This window comes from Capra hircus, chromosome 11 (genome assembly GCF_001704415.2).
Source record: "Capra hircus breed San Clemente chromosome 11, ASM170441v1, whole genome shotgun sequence".
Lineage (NCBI taxonomy): Eukaryota > Metazoa > Chordata > Mammalia > Artiodactyla > Bovidae > Capra > Capra hircus.
In genome coordinates this window covers 72,042,906-72,058,506 of record NC_030818.1, presented here as the reverse complement: position 1 = coordinate 72,058,506, position 15,601 = coordinate 72,042,906, and the positions used below count along the sequence as shown (strand labels likewise).

Sequence of the window (15,601 nt, the reverse complement as noted above, 5' to 3'; positions counted from 1 at the left end):
ATCACCATCCATCCTGCCCTTCTCCAAATCTGGGACCTCTTGGGGCTAGGACGGGTTGGGGGGGGGGTGTGAAGCGGAACGAACCCTTTTGGGGCACCTCCTTGATATTAGGCACGGATTCGAGAGCCCAGAGCCAAGAGAAGAGGGTGGGGGGTGGTGCGGCGACACTGGGGCTTGACTTCCTGGAGACTTGGAGACGATGGGGACCCCAGGACCCTCGCAGAAAGAGGTTCTCACGGAGCCCTCCCACAGCATCTGGTTCCCTCTCACCGGCCTGGGAGACCCCACTTTCCCACGGGCTCACACCCTTCTGCTCCCCGCGCCCCCACAACAGAGGCAAACGGCTCTTTAGCACTTTTATTAAAAACCGGTAAAGCGGAGAGTGCTCAGGGTATCCCTAGGCCGCTCTAGCCGTGCAGGACTTGGTCAGTTCCTGTCGCTCACGTCTCAACCCTGAGGTGGAGCATTGGGGGTCGAGATTCTCGGGGCCCCAGACCCGCCGATCACTTGCCCACCGAGTCGAATATGATGCGGTTCTGCTCGGCGCGCTCCCTCTGGCTCTGCGTCCGCGCGAGTTCCAGCAGGGTCCGTAGTAGGTGGAAGGTGAGGTCAATGGACAGGGGAGGGTCGTCCCGTCGCGGCCGCTCACCTGCCGTCCTGGATCCCCATCGGCCCTGCTCCGCCCGGCGGCGCGGGAAGCGCTCCGCCAGCAGCAAGAGGAGCGCGTGGGCCCCGCCGCCGTGGTTCCTTGTCCCGGGGCTCCAGCGCAGACTCGGATCTCGGAACCCGGCGGCCGCCGCCTCGTCCTCCCGACTCCACTGGCTGCTCCCCGGGCGCAGTTGTGCCAGGAGCAGCAGCGCGGCCAGCAACGCCGCGCGTCCCGCCGTCCTCATGGTCCCGCCGGCCCTGGACACACAGGGGCAGCGCAGTGTGAGGTGTGCCTCGGGCAGTCTCAGGGGACGCCGCTCCCCTTCCAGAGCACGTCCAGCGCCCCTGCCCGGCCCCGGCGACTGCCGTCAGGTGCCCACAGCCTTCCCACCAGCCCCAGCCGCTCCCAGTCCTGTGCCACCCTTTTCTCCCTCCCTGCCTCCTTCTTGGGGTGTCGCGTTGGGTGAGCTGAGCGCTGTCCTAGTGCTGAGGGAGTCTGGGCAGACGCGCAGAAGCCACTCACAGTTCGGAGGAGAGCAGAGCCTCTGCACCCTGCAGGATGGAGCTCCAGTCTCCGTCCCTCTGGGAGGGCTGAGGGCGCCACGGGGAACACGGGGTCTGTCCCGGGACCTTCGCCAGCCTTATATAGCGCCAGAACAGCTCCGGCTGACGTCAGCGAGGAACATGCACTGATTGTAGAGCAATGACGGCCGCAACTCTGAGTCCGACCCTGTGGCTGCGAGACCCCAGGAGCGCGCCAGAGGACACCAGACTTTGTGTCTCTGGAAATGACACTGGACTCAAGAGAAAGAGAAGCCTTCTGGGGTGTAAAGATTGCTCTGGGAGCCACGAGAGTCCTTCACTCACTTAGAACAGCCAGCAGGGACTAGGGGGACCGGTCAGTACCCAGACTAGTCCAGATCTCCAACCTTCTCTGGAACAGGAAAGGGAGGCAGGACGGTGGTGCTGTCCATGGTGCTGACCTTGTGCTCAGCCTTTGAAAGGGGCCAGAGACCTTGGGGAAAATGCTGTGCTGCTCAGATCCAGTCCCTTGCCCCAACTATCTGTTCTATAAATGGAGGCAATAAGGATGGCACTGCTAGCATTCAGCTACCACAATGGTACCCTACCCAAAAGGCAGTTTGAGCTGCCAGGATTCTTGATCTTCTTCCAGCCCCAGGATCTAAATCCTAGGGCTGTCTCTCCGACGTGCCTAAAAAAAGAGCGCCTCTCAAGCCGGGGTGCTTTCAGATAACAAAGGCTGATCCATCTGCTTCTTGGTTTGCCTCAAAGCTGAAGTTTAGCCAAGTTAAATTTTCTCCTGGGAATCACAGCAGCAATATTATTTTATCGCTGACCTCTAGGTTAAGATCACTGAGTAGGAAGTAAGAAAACTTGGCTTCTTAGTCTTTTTGAGCTGGTATAACAAAAATATCAAAAGCTGGGTGCCTTATAAACAACAAGCATTTATTTCATCACAGTTCTTGAGGCCAGGAAGTCCAAGATCACAGTACCAGTAGGTTTACTGTCCACTGAGGACCTGCTTCTTCCTGTCTTCTCAGGTGGCCTCTTTTGTAAGCATACAGACCCCACCAGGTCCCTACCCTCATGACCGAATCACTTCCCAAAGGTCTCACCTCTGATACCATCACCTTGGGCATTAGGTTTTCATCATATGAACTTGGGGAGATACAAACATTCAAATGATGATAGCACATGTTTGTGTTTCTACTCTGCCACTAACTCACAGTGTGGACAGGTCACTTTACTTCTACGGACCTCAGTGTCCTCATCTGTAATAGAAGATTGGGGTTTGGGGGTCTCCAGACTTCTTTCCAAACCCTGGAAAATGAGACTCCCCAGTCATTTTCTGCTGGGTCTTACTCATTGCCTCTGCAGCTTCCACATTACCTATTTAGAAATATATTTATAGAGGCACCCCATAGAGAGTTTGAGGGGATGTCCCCCAAATTGGAGCTACACTGAGGCTGGGAAGGGTTAGGAAAACAGCTGTCTATGAAGACTGGGGAAAAGTGGCATCTGCCAGGATGAGCGTATAATCTAAAGTTGACAAAATGATGTTTCAACAAATATTTATGGAGTGCCTACTGTGTGGTGTGTTTTAGCCATTTCAATAGGAGTCAGGTTACATTTTAGAGTGAAATGGGCCATTTCAGGGTGCTAACCCCATTAAGTTCTGACCAGCCACCGAACCCTGTGAAGACCAATGTGCCCACTTTGAAGAGGTGGTACGATCCTTCCAGGGTCAAGGTGCATCACTACAAGATGGAAGTGACGGAGTGAAGCCGACTTAGAGCCGGTGTGCCTTCCAGGACAGGTAGGAGTTCCAGATAACAGCAACACACTGGACCACAGCCAACCTAAGGAACAGGGACAGTGGCATGAAGAAGAGGAAGTATAAGGAGGAAGCCAAGGGGAGAGGAGGGAAAGTGCAGCCGACAAAGGGTGAATATCTCCAAGAATGTCCAGATCTAGGTCTCCTTCCTTCAGCCCCCATGGAGGGATGTGTGGCTCAGATGAGAGGACAACCAGCTCAGGTGCTTGTGCTGGCCCAGAGCTCTGTCTCCTGGACAAGAGTCTCAAAGTTAACTGCCCCCAGCAGCCATTTTGCCATGCATGGCTTTATCCATACTCTATCCAAGCTCCTTCTAAATACACATCTGTCTTGTACAGCTGAGATCTCATCTTCCAAAAATGTGCTGCCTGCCATATAAAGCAGCACCTCCTTCTCTTTATTTTAAATATACTTCACTCTAGTTTCAAAGAGCATTGCCAGGACTCTAAAGTTTGATTTGGTTCATAAGTCTGTATTCCTTTTAGTTATGCTATTCATGTGCATTCTGACCTTGTCTCCTCTAAGAGTTTCATGATTTCCCCTGTTCCCAAAGCCCCCTCACCTCCAATAATTTTAACCACTCATCCTGTTTCCACTATATTTATTTTTATTGAGTTTTCAGCCACTACCCTGATTATTTAGGGTAAAATAATATTTTTCAGTGCACTAATCTGACCATATTCCTACTTGACTCTGGTCTACCTTTCTGCCTAACCTAGGCTGTAACACTGTCCCTACAGTCAGGCCATCAAAGGTAGAGAGCCCAGGTAGGATGGAGATGAGGGCTGTGGAGCAAGATCCTCCCTAGGAAGATGAGATGTCAGTAGGCAGATGCTCTGGGATGTTCTATAACATAAGAGATTCTGAACAAAGTGCTCAGGAGTCTAAGGAGCTCTGACCAGGGCAGGGTGTTCTGGATGGGGACAGGGGCAGGGCATGTTATAAGGTAGTTCAAGGTTAAAAATGAGGACCACTTTGTCTCTGTTTGTAATATGCATCTTCCCCTTGAAGCGTGGGGTGGGGATCTGCCATACCTGTAATGAAGAGGAACCAGGTAGAAGTTGGCCAACTGCACGGCAGGCCAGAGCTATGAGAGAGAGAAGGGAAAGGTTGGGGGGCTGCCTCCATCTCCCAACGCCAGTCTCAAGGCCTTGCCTGGTCTGACTCCAGCTTCTCCAGACAGGAACACATGGCACTGAGTGAGTGCTTCCCTGACTATGGTGCCCACATGGGCATGAGGGAGTAATCCCAATGGAGGGATTTCTGTGTCAGGAGGACCCCTGATCCCTGGGCATTTCTGGACTCAAGAAAGCAGAAGCAGCAGCTGAGGTGCCAGCTCTTACATAGTAGTTGGTGATGAGAGCATCAGGAAAGTCCTGAGGAGACAAGAGAAGGAACAAGTGAACACCAACACTTCCGGGCACCTTGGACCTCCCAGTGCCAACTGCCAACTGGTGTGAGTATCACACACAGACATCTGCTCAGAGAAGACACCACTGCACCACAGCGCCCCGGCTCCTCCCCTCCAGAGCTCGGCTCTGCCTGCGTCTCCACCCCGCCCTGCCTCATTCCCCTGGGTCTGCCGGTCCACCAGCCAGAAAGCATCCCCACACCGGGCCAGCTCACCCGCTGGAGTTTGGCCCAGTTGTCCTGGGCTGACAGTCCATTGAGGGTCCCAACCAGTGGGAGGAAACAGCCCAGAAAACATGGGGCAAAGCCCCCCTAGGGAAGAGAAATTAAAGTGCTGTGAGCACCTAAACCCTCACCCTCCTGCAACACAGCTCACCCTTCCCAAACCCCTTTTCCTTCCGCTCACCTGATCCAGCAGCATCTTCTTTAGTGCATCTACCTTGGTGGTGCCAGGAATGAGCCGGTCCAAAACTCTGTACCAGCCTCCTACCACAGGGCCCTGAAAGGAACTCCCAGAGAGGTGAACAGGGATGTGGAGGGGACACCAGGATTTTACATCACAAAGCTGCATCCTCAAGTATTAGAAACCAACCCCCAGGGGGAGGAGACACTCAAGGCTGGCTTAGATGTGAGAGGGTCCAATGGAAACCAAAGGATGACAAGGAACTGAGACCACTGTCCAATTCACCGGCAGCCCTGCTGTTGGCAGAACTTACCACGAAGCCACAGCCCAAGGAGGCCATTGTCAGGGTCCGGCCAGCTTGATGTGCCCACAGACCTCGCCTCTCCACCAGCTGCTGTGAGATCACGTCACCCAGGCCCATCAGAGACCCTGTGCAGGGTACACAGGTGCCATCAGGATACCTCCCAGGGACAAGCTGCCATCCCAAGGAGGGAGGTAAGTCTAATGAATGAATGAGGCTCTGGCACTCGGAGGCCAAGGGCTTCAATCTGGGGCAAACGGCCAGTCCCTTCCCACTGCTTCTGGGATGGTGACACCTCCCCAAGGATGGTGACACTTCACATGTGTCCTGTTAGAAACGGGGATGAGCAGCCTGGAGCAGGCCACGGCCAAGAACTCTGCAGTGAGCACTGAAGGGAAGTTAGCCTCAGAAAGCTCAGGTAGAGGAAGGTGAATCTGAGGTGCTGAGGGCTGAGAAGCACTGACTGTTGGAACTGGAAAAGCCTTCCAGGTATTTTTGTGCAAACCCCTTATTCCAGAGGCTTGGAAATGAAGGCCCAGGAAGTGGCACACAGTAAGTAGCAGAGCCAAGAACCAGGTGGCTTGATTTCCTAGACGGTATTCCTTCCAGAATGCTGTACTATGAACAGATCATGTGCAGAATGGTAAGGAACTCTGCGGTTTTTTCTCCTCTGCTGAAGGCAGGACCCTGGCCAATGTCCTTCCTCTTGGTTTTGAGAGTTTTCTTTGGGGACAACAGCAAGAATAACTCTTTCTAATACAGAAGTACTTAAATGATCCCAGGCAGGGGATGACTGGCTGAGGTGCTAAGAGACCCTGCAAGGAAGGGTCCGGTCACCTCCCAGCACAGGCAGGTCGACCCAGACTTCCCATTCACAGCCTCAAACTGAGCTGCCAACAGGCACTAAGGCCATCTCTCCTCAGGTCTTCGTACCCACTTGCCCTCCCCTCACTTGCATGGACACCTAGCTCCAAGTAGCACTAGTTGGACACCTACACCCAGAAACCAAGACAGAGAGCATCACTGTTTACAGAGCCCCCCCGTCGGTGATGGCGGGTGGTGGTTTATAGCAAACACACCCTTCTAGGGCCACTTGCGAGCAACCGTATGACCTCCAGCTTGCCCATCCATCTCACTGAGTAATGAGAGGCCCCTCCAGCCCCGCAGCCACCACTTTCACTGTGCCCTCAATTAGCCCTGGGCAAACACATCCTCATCTTTCAACCCCACTCCTTGGCCCAGAGCTGGTGCTGACGTCTGTGCTGGCTGCATACTCACTGCTCCCCGCCATGCACCCCCGGAAGAGCCCTGCCCATGCAGCCTCGTCAGAGGCAGCTGCGTACGGCTGAGAGCCGGGGCACCCAGTGACCGAGGCTGCTGGCCTCAGCTGCTGGGACCCCAAGCACACCCATCAAGGCAGCCCTGCCTCTCCTCTCCCTGAAACCCCCGAAGTGGTAGAGGCTCTTTCCAAAACATGGCTAGCAGGGACAGAATCCTAGACGTGTTTGTTCTCTTATCTCCCACCACATCAAGCCTGGCAGGGACTCAGAAAATAGCCAAGGAGAAATGTCAAACGGACCACCCCAGACAACAGGACTACCCTGGGAAGGACATGGAGAATGCTAAGTCTGGCCTGAAGGGTGCACAGTGGCTTAAGGTGTGAGGAGCAGCAGGGCTGAAGGTTTCTTCCTCTCCATGCAGTTAGCACTTAGCTCCCTGTTCCCTCTAACAACTTGGGGTCACCAGCTGAACACTCAGGGAAAGGAGGGAGCTGCTGTGGCCACGTGGCCCTGAAAAGGCCCAGGGAGGGTGGAACAGGAATAGAGTCGCTGCTTAAATGAAAGGACTAACAGTTTGACATTCTACTCTGGCAAGATGTTTACAGTATACAAAGGACTCTCACACATTTAATCTTCACAAAAGGTCTGGAAGACAGAGGTTACCTCTCCACTGAATGTCTTTGAGAGATGAGGCGACTTGGTAAGGAAGGGAGCTGGAGCCTGAACACAGGCCTTCTCTCAAGGGGAAATGGGAGGCCAGGAATTCCCAGCAGAGGCAGAGACCTGGGCTCAGGTGCCAGTGGGCACAGAGAGGTTCCTGTGGCTTCGACTCACAGGAGCTTCCTGCTCAAACAAGGGCCCAAAGGCCTGCATATCGGACATTTCCTGGATTAACACACTTCCTGTCTTCTACTCCCCAGAATGTGATCACCTCTGCTTCTTGTCACCCTGTGGGGAGGGCAAGCAGCAATACCCTTGGGAAGCAAAGAGTCACAAAGAGACATGCATTTTCACTCTTCGTGGCTTACACAACACGCTAAAGGCACAGCAGGAGTGAAAACCAAAGTCCCTGACTTGTAGCCAGGTCCCAGAAGCCTGCAGCCTTGGAGAGAAGTGGATTCCAGGCCCCCAAACCATGACCATCAGGCCTGAGATATTACCAAGTGAAAGGGCAGCAGCAGGAGTGAGGTGGTACAGAGCCTCTAGCCCTGTCTGTTCTGTCCATTTGAGACAGAACCATGCCCAGCTCCTTCTGTGCCTATGGATCATCAGGCCCCCTGGGCCAACAGCAGCTCTAGCGCAGTCTAAGGCTCTGGTCTAAGCCTGCATTTCTGGTCTAAGTGATTGTGTGAGCAGGAAGGGCTGGCATTTCGGATTCCTCATCCCACCATCCCCAACCCAAAACCCAAACAGACCCAAACCACCCTAGGCTCAGGAAGTCCTCTTGGACCCATTTGGTTGGTTTGGACCCTCCAATGCTCTGGTTTCCCTTTCCTTGGACTTGTTTCTGGAGGATTGGAGCTGGAGGCCTGCAGAGACATAATGCCTCAGCCCCGATGAGGCAGGACAAGGGGCTGCCGGGCAGTGATGCCCCAATGCTAGGCTGGGCACAGAGCCCAGCAGGCAGACGCTGGCGCGGCTGTGACATCATGCCCCTGGGTAGGTGCCAGTTCTCATGCCGTCACTCACCACCAGATTCAGCAGGGTGAGGGGTAGGGGTTGGGAGTGCCTGCCTCTGAGCACAGATCTATCTGGGACCACCCTCTGCCAGCCAGTGGAAAAGCCCCAACTTCCCATGCCCTCTTCCTAGGCACAGGTGGGGGTAAATTATCTACTTTTCCTGTTTTGTTCCTCTCCTGGCTTTTGTGTGTACAATCTTAGATGCAGGAAACTAAAGTATGAATGGAAAATGAAGAAACTGAGGGGCAGGAAGTTGGAATGAGGAGCAGGAAGCTGTTCTTGACTATGAGAGGTCTGGGTTGGCAGGTAGAGCTGCTGGCAGAGGGCCCAAGGGCCGTCTCACTTCTCTCCGGAAGTCTCCAACAATTAAATAGCTGCCTGGGGTAGGGGCTTGGTCTGGCAGAGCCCTGAGAGAGCTGAAGCCCAGCAGCGAGAGGGCAGTGCCCTCCCTATCATGGCCTCAGCCCTTCTCACTGGTAGAAAAAAAGATACCATGGAGAGTTCCATAGCTCCTCAGGTACCTAAGCCCAGACCAAGCAGGATTAGTGCCCTGGGGGTGCCCCGCTTTTAATGGCAGCTCTATCATTGACCGCAAACCTAAACATATGTCACTCCTCTCTCATGCCTCGGTTTCCTTCTTGGTTTCAGGGGCTGGGCTGAATAGTCCCTAATGTCCGCTGAGCTTGCATGTTCAGACTCCAGGGAAACCAGTGTCTGCAGAAGCTTCCACAGCAGCACTAGAGTGGCCTGAGATGGATGGAGTGGGGCCCTGGGCCCACTGGAGGCTGAAGGCTGATTCAGACTCTGCCCTGGGTGCCCTGTTCCTGACTCTGACTTGGCCCAAACTGGGTGTATCAGACATTTCTTTTGAACCAACTCAGATCTTTTTGATTCAATCATCAGTTTCAGTCACCACTGCAGTTCACCTGATGGGTCCTTGTCCTGAGACAAGGGGCTCACATGTGAGACAAGCCCCATACCTCGGGCAGAGCTACTGCTGGGGACGATGCCTGGGCAGTGTGGTAGAGCACAGAACACGGGCATCCATACTCCATGTGGCAAACTTCTGACCAGTGTAGGATGGAGCTGGTGCGTAAAGGTTTCTCCTTGTCTCCAGAAAAGACTAGTCACCCATAGACCCTAAGAGGCATTTCAAAAGAGCCTCTCAGTCAGTTTCAAGGGGATGAGTAGCCATGGGCCCTAAGCAATGTCCATTTGATAAAGCATCCTTATATTGACTGTCCCTTTTTCCCTTCTCCCTCCATGGGATTATTTCCTACCAAACTACCTGCACTGAAGCTGCAGACTCTACTTTCTGGAGAACCAAGGTAGATGGCTAACTTTACAGCAAGTGGAACAAACCCAACCCAAACACCACTACAAAAAGAAGAGCTTCTTGTGCTTGGCTTGCCAACACTCATATAAAGGCCCAACTCCTGGAACCTTTTAAGTTTCTTGAACATTTTTTGATTTCTAAAGTCTTTTCACAGAGATAATCCCTACACTGCTTCTGTGAGGTCATATAACTAAATTCAAATTCTAAATGAGGAAATGAAGGCTCAGAGAGGTTTATCGTCTTGTCTTGACTCACAAAGCTAAGAGTTATGGCTCAGAGATTCAAATCTTGGTCTTTGAGCTCCCAGTCTGAAATCTCTATTCTGTTTTCCAGTGTGATGAGCTATCCCAAGGGACCTTAGGAACAACTGTGTTGGGATCTAAAAACAGCTCAGTGAGCCAAATCCACTTCCCCCCTTCATTTGCAGTTTGATTTGAATACACTGAGCAGCAGGGAAGGAAGATTCTGAAAGATGTGGGAAAGTCTGAGAAAGGTGTTAACTAGAGGTTGCTTCAGGCTGCGATGTTGGTACAGCCTCAGGAATACTGGGAGTGCGGAGCCCCAGGGCTCCAGCACCGACCACCAGTAACCCCAGCTCAGCTACATAGCTGCACTTGGACCTCTTGGAGCTCTAGCTCCTACCTTGATCTGCTGCAGATCCCTTGGGGAGGGAAACACAAGGACGGTCCTTCCCCTCCCTATTCCTGATGGCCACGAGGGAGAGAGGGAGAACCTTCCTTTCAGCAGCTAGGGTCCCCAAGGGAATCTGAGGCTGGGCAAAGGGCCCAGCGTGTCAGTTCCCATCACAGCCACCCAGTTCAGCATGAGTCACCACACACGCAGCCAGGTGAGTCATGCCGGCTGACGGACACTCCGAGGACAGGATGGAGGGTAGCTGGGCACAGGAGGCTGGAGAGGGGCCCAGGGAGGGGCAAGACTCCTTGGCCAGTCACTCAGTGAAGCTTCTAGTGCTGACGTGGGGCTATTCCAGTAGAAAGATTGCTGTTGAACTCTGGCTTTCAGTAGTCCTCCCATCCCTCACCCCTTTTAACAATCTTCCTCTCAGAAGCCCACGGTTCTCATTAGAATCTTGTTCTCTTCCTCTAAACACGGGCAAGACCTCACCATAACCTTGTGACCCTCGCACTGCCCCGACAGTTACAGGCCTTCCAATCCCTCCCACTATAAAACAAAGCTTCATGACATCTCCTCTCATGGTAGCTAATCTGCAAAATAAAGATGATAACAAATGCAGGTAAATCACTGGGTTACCTTTGTGAGGTCGCTACTCAATCACTGGATTTAGAGCAATAATAAATCCTCGATTAGTATATTGTTTGAGGATACATCCATAGACAGTAAAACTATAAGACAAGCAAAAGAATGATATTAAACAAAATTCAGGAAAGTAATTATCTTTTGGGTATATGAATTAGGGACAGGCATTCAAGGGGTCTCAAAGCTAGGTACAGATTCAGGAGTTTTCAGTTTAGTTTTATTTAAATGCTACACATATATCTTCATCATTCTTTTGTGTGTTAAGATATATTTTCCAATAAGAACAATACTAACAAAAATAAACTGGGGTAAGAGTCTGATTCCAGCACTTATTAGGTGTGGGATCAACATGGACTCAAGTAATCTTAACACATTGACTTTGTGGGGACCCTGTAAGATAACGTGTGTTCAAAGTGCTTTGCACACTGTGAATTGTTAAAGGAGCCTTTGTTTCTGTTCGTTTTGTAAGTTAAGGGCTCCTGGGGCCAATGCCTTTGTCCTAAAGGATGACCCTTCAGGTTTGTGAGGACTTTCAGATCCTACATTATAGCGAGGTCACCTATGCGTACTCCTTTCCTTATAAACAGCCTTGGGGACCCTCCCTCCAAAACAGACTGAGGTGAGAGCCAATCTTTCAAGGACGTTGAATAGAAGCAAGAAATGAGGTGAGGGAGTGTGTGCAGCAAGCTTCTGCCTCCCAAATCAGCCTGCTCTGGTATCACCTAGGTCCCACAGGACACTCACCAGCTGTCAGGACCTGTACCTTCCACGGGTGAGTAGTCAGAGCCCGCTGGTAGGCCCGCCAAAGTGCCATTTCCTGCCAAGCCGAGAAGAGAGAGGGGTCACCACACTGCCCCTCCTCACAGTTAAAGAGGCTTTTGTTTCTCCCTTGTGCCCACGCCTTCTCCGTCCCGCTCTAAAGGGGGCAGAGGCTTCCTGGACAGCTTTCCTGTCACAAGGGTCTCCTTTGACAATCGGGCAAGAGAAGAATCCCAGGGGCTGCCACCCTCTACCCCACCCCTATCCCTGGAGCAGAGATATCTGGGGTCTCCGTCCGGATCACACAGGATACGTCTGCTCGGACTTTCACCCAAAGCCTTGTGGGTCCTCAGATTCAGACTCTTAGTTGGCACCAGCCCGCATCCTTCTAGAGCCCAACTCAACGCCGGAAACAAACTCCCTGACTCCCAGAACCTGCAACGGTCCCACGCACCCTGGGCGCTCGCGGGAGGCGTCTCTTTGAACCGGTGACCAAGGATCTGCAGCTACTCACCTGGGCGCGAGCGCGGCCTCTCCCACGTGACCCGAGTGGGCGGAGGGACTTCCGCCCCAAGTCCCGCCTTGTCCGCCTGGCTGACTGCTAGGCTTTCCTTGCGTCCAGGGCCGGAACAGGAGTGAACCCAGCCTCTGAAACCGCGGGGAGGGGTTCCTTCTAGTTCTGCGCCGGGTCTCGTTGCTGAGCCCGCTAGCCCACCAGGGGCCTTCTACCTCTTTCTGCCCCTTCTCTCCTCGGTGTCAGGGCCTCTTATAGACCCTCACCTTTCCCGTGTCCTGGAACTGGCCAAGGTCCAGACGTAGTTCTAGGTCTCAGGAATCAGAGTTTGGAAACTTGTTAGCCGTAATTATATGTGTGTGTTACTTTTTGAAAAATGTAAGTTCTTCACTAGCCTCAACTGTGAGCTCCTGAATGGGTGGAACTGGGTCTTGTTTCGGGTTTGTTGTCCTCCTAGCCAACTAGTTCAATGTTTTGTCCACAATAGCCTTTAGAACGGAGAAGGCAATGGCAACCCACTTCAGTACTCTTGCCTGGAAAATCCCACGAACGGAGGAGCCTGGTAGGCTGCAGTCCATGGGGTCACGAAAAGTCAGACACGACTGAGCTACTTCACTTTCACGCATTGGAGAAGGAAATGGAAACCCACTCCAATGTTCCTGCCTGGAGAATCCCAGGGACTGCAGAGCCTGGTGGGCTGCCGTCTATGGGGTCATACAGAATCCCACATGACTGAAGCAACTTAGCAGCAGCAGCAGCCTTTAGAAATGCTGCGTAAAGATGACTCTTCCATGGAAAGCATTAGGATTACAGAACCTCAGGTTTAGGCGCTTGTTTCATAACTAAGCAGGCTTGCAGCCTTGGTCATCCCTAGACTTGAAGTTCCTCATCTGTGAAATGGTTTTCACACTGGGCTCCTCAGTTCAGTTCATTCACTCAGTCGCCTCCGACTCTTAGCGACTCCCTGGACTGCAGTACACCAGGCCTCCCTGTCCATCCACCAACTCCCAGAGTTTACTCAAACTCATGTCCATTGAGTTGGTGATGCCATCCAACCATCTCATCTCATCCTGTCAACCCATTCTCCCGCCTTCAATCTTTCCCTGCATCAGGGTCTTTTCAAATGTCAGCTCTTCGCATCAGGTGGCCTAAGTATTGGAGTTTCAGCTTCAGCATCAGTCCTTCCAATGAATATTCAGGACTGGTTTCCTTTAGGATGGACTGCTCGGATCTCCTTGCAATCCAAGGGCTCCTCAGTTTTAGGGATTTATGGATGTTTGGGGTGGAGAAGGCAATGGCACCCCACTCCGGTACTCTTGCCTGGAAAATCCCATGGACGGAGGAGCCTGGTAGGCTGCAGTCCATGGGGTCGCTAAGGGTCAGACACGACTGAGCAACTTCACTTTCACCTTTCACTTTCCTGCATTGGAGAAGGAAATGGCAACCCACTCCAGTGTTCTTGCCTAGAGAATCCCAGGGATGGGGGAGCCTGGTGGGCTGCCGTCTATGGGGTCGCACAGAGTTGGACACGACTGAAGTGACTTAGCAGCAGATGTCTGGGGAGAGAGGTATCACAAGTTGTTCTTTATCTCAACTTTTAAAAATATGTATATATTCCTAAGGGCTTTCCTGATAGCTCAGTTGGTCAAGAATCTGCCTGCAATGCGGGAGACCCCAGTTTGATTCATGAGTTGGGAAGATCTGCTGGAGAAGGGATAGGCTACCCACTCCAGTATTCTTGGGCTTCCCCTGTGGCTCAGCTGGTAAAGAATCTGCCTGCAACGCAGGAGACCTGGCTTGGTTTGATCCCTGGTTTGGGAAGATCCCCGGGAGAAGGGAAAGTCTACCCACATAAAAAATATGTGTATATTTCTAGAAAAACCCACATTTAAACAAGGAGGCCCACAACTGCAAGTGTTTGGAAACCAATAGATTAGGTGATTTCCTAATCCCATTCCAGTTCTAACATTTGTAAGTTTGTGAATATACTGCAACATTCTTTCTAGCGTAGTGGAAACTTTTGCAAGATCCCTGGCAGATGTCAGCCTGGCACCCTTTGCTTAATTATCCCCAGGAAGCTCACACTTCGGGAGGCAGCCTTGTCTGACTCAGGCTCTTTACCTGATTAGCTCCAGTCCCTCAATTTACACAGTTCCTGTATGATTAAGGCAGGGAGAATCCTCTAAGAGATACTGGAGAAATGCAGTTAGGAAGCAAGAGAATTCGATATCACAAACTTTTAACTAAGTTTCTATACACAAAATACCATGCTAGAGGAGTGAATTTACACTAGCAAATGTAATAGGAGACCAAATGTGCCAAATTGGACAGTTGTAGTTTGAAGTCAGATTATCACCACTCAGCAGTTCTATGACCTTCAGACTGCTTAAGCTCTCAGAATCTTTATCAAGTAAAATGGGGCAATATTGACTTTTTGGGGTTAAATTAAGTCATATATGTTAAAGTACTTGAAATAGATCAAATGCCTAATATATATTCATTTAGCCTCATTTCCTTCCTCTTGGGAACACATGGGAGAGAATAATTTTCACTGGAGAAATCTGGGAAGGTTAGAATTTGAGCTGGAACCTCCAACAATGAATAGTACTTAGGTGGAGATGGTGGAAAAGGACATTCCAGAGGGACTAGTTAGAGCAAAGGCACAAAGGAAGAAAAGTGCAGGAATCCATGGATAAGGAATGGTTGGAAGGGGGATGGCCTGGGGAGTAAATGGTTTACGGTAGAGAAAGGAAGCAAGGGCTGAGAGCATTTTCCTGATTTTCTTCTGGAGGCTGAGATGAGGGCAGAACCAGCAGCAGGGCAGGGCTGCCAATACCAGCCTACAGCCTCAGTGGCATGGGTCCCCAGACCCCATCTTTCTACCACTAAAAGTGGGATTTCATGGTGCAGTGCCAAGGAGCTGCTGTGTAGAATGAGCAAAGCAACGCTGCAATGGAAAGCACTTCCCTACCAACTGTCACAAAAACAAACTGGCATAATCTGAGCTAGCACAATAGGATGGTGCAATACTTGGCACTGACGTGAGTTGTGGTCCCTCTGCTGCTAATGGTCTGGGTTGCCTCCAGGTCTGTTTCCTCTCCTGCACAGGAAAGGAACTGAACTACTTGATTCCTTTCCCCTTAAAGGACATTTTCTGACATATGATAAATTCTCCACTGAAGAGGCAGAAAGTTCTTCCCAGATATTTGTCCAATCAGTCTAGAGTGCCAGCGGGTTTTGTTCCAAGAAGGCACTGAACTAATCTCCACTCCCTTCAATAGGAGCTGGCTGTGTGCTTTTCTCTTACTTCCTGAAGTCAGCTGACTCTTCCCCTGCTCCCCACAACCAAACCTCAGGTTATACTCATACATTCAAAGACTATTGTTTGCCTAGTTCTCCTTGGTGGCGGGGGGTGGGGTGGGGTGGGAGGGTGGTCCATCCTTGCTTAACAGGCAATAGTGCCGTCACTATAAGCCTGCAACATCCCATAAGACGACTCTTAACAAGATGAGATATACTACTGTGCTTGGATTTTAAATACCTCCTATACAGAGAACTGAAATAAAGTAGCTAAATATGTTTAATAAGTCAACAATGTGAGAGAAGGATCAAAAATCATGACGTGTAAAAGAATGG

General features: G+C 51.6%; 2 protein-coding genes across 8 annotated transcripts; both read right to left on the bottom strand.

Moving 5' to 3' along the window:
- UCN (urocortin) lies at positions 37-900 on the bottom strand. The gene has a single exon (XM_018055512.1). It carries the CDS (start codon positions 891-893, stop codon positions 504-506), a length of 390 nt encoding a protein of 129 aa, XP_017911001.1. The 5' UTR covers positions 894-900; the 3' UTR covers positions 37-503.
- On the bottom strand, positions 2,098-12,003 carry MPV17 (MPV17, mitochondrial inner membrane protein). Of its 7 annotated transcripts, none has more exons than XM_013967804.2 (9): positions 11,966-12,002; positions 11,437-11,509; positions 10,687-10,778; positions 5,131-5,246; positions 4,821-4,913; positions 4,631-4,726; positions 4,348-4,380; positions 4,039-4,091; positions 2,098-3,029 (listed from the first exon to the last, which is right to left on the bottom strand). In XM_013967804.2, the coding sequence occupies exons 4-9, from the start codon at positions 5,236-5,238 to the stop codon at positions 2,960-2,962; spliced, it is 453 nt and encodes a 150-aa protein (XP_013823258.2). In that variant the 5' UTR covers positions 5,239-5,246; positions 10,687-10,778; positions 11,437-11,509; positions 11,966-12,002; the 3' UTR covers positions 2,098-2,959. The 7 variants fall into 7 exon arrangements, with proteins under 7 accessions (XP_013823258.2, XP_013823257.2, XP_013823255.2 ...); XM_013967803.2 differs by having other exon boundaries at positions 3,979-4,091; positions 11,966-11,997; XM_013967801.2 differs by lacking the exon at positions 10,687-10,778 and having other exon boundaries at positions 3,979-4,091; positions 11,966-12,003.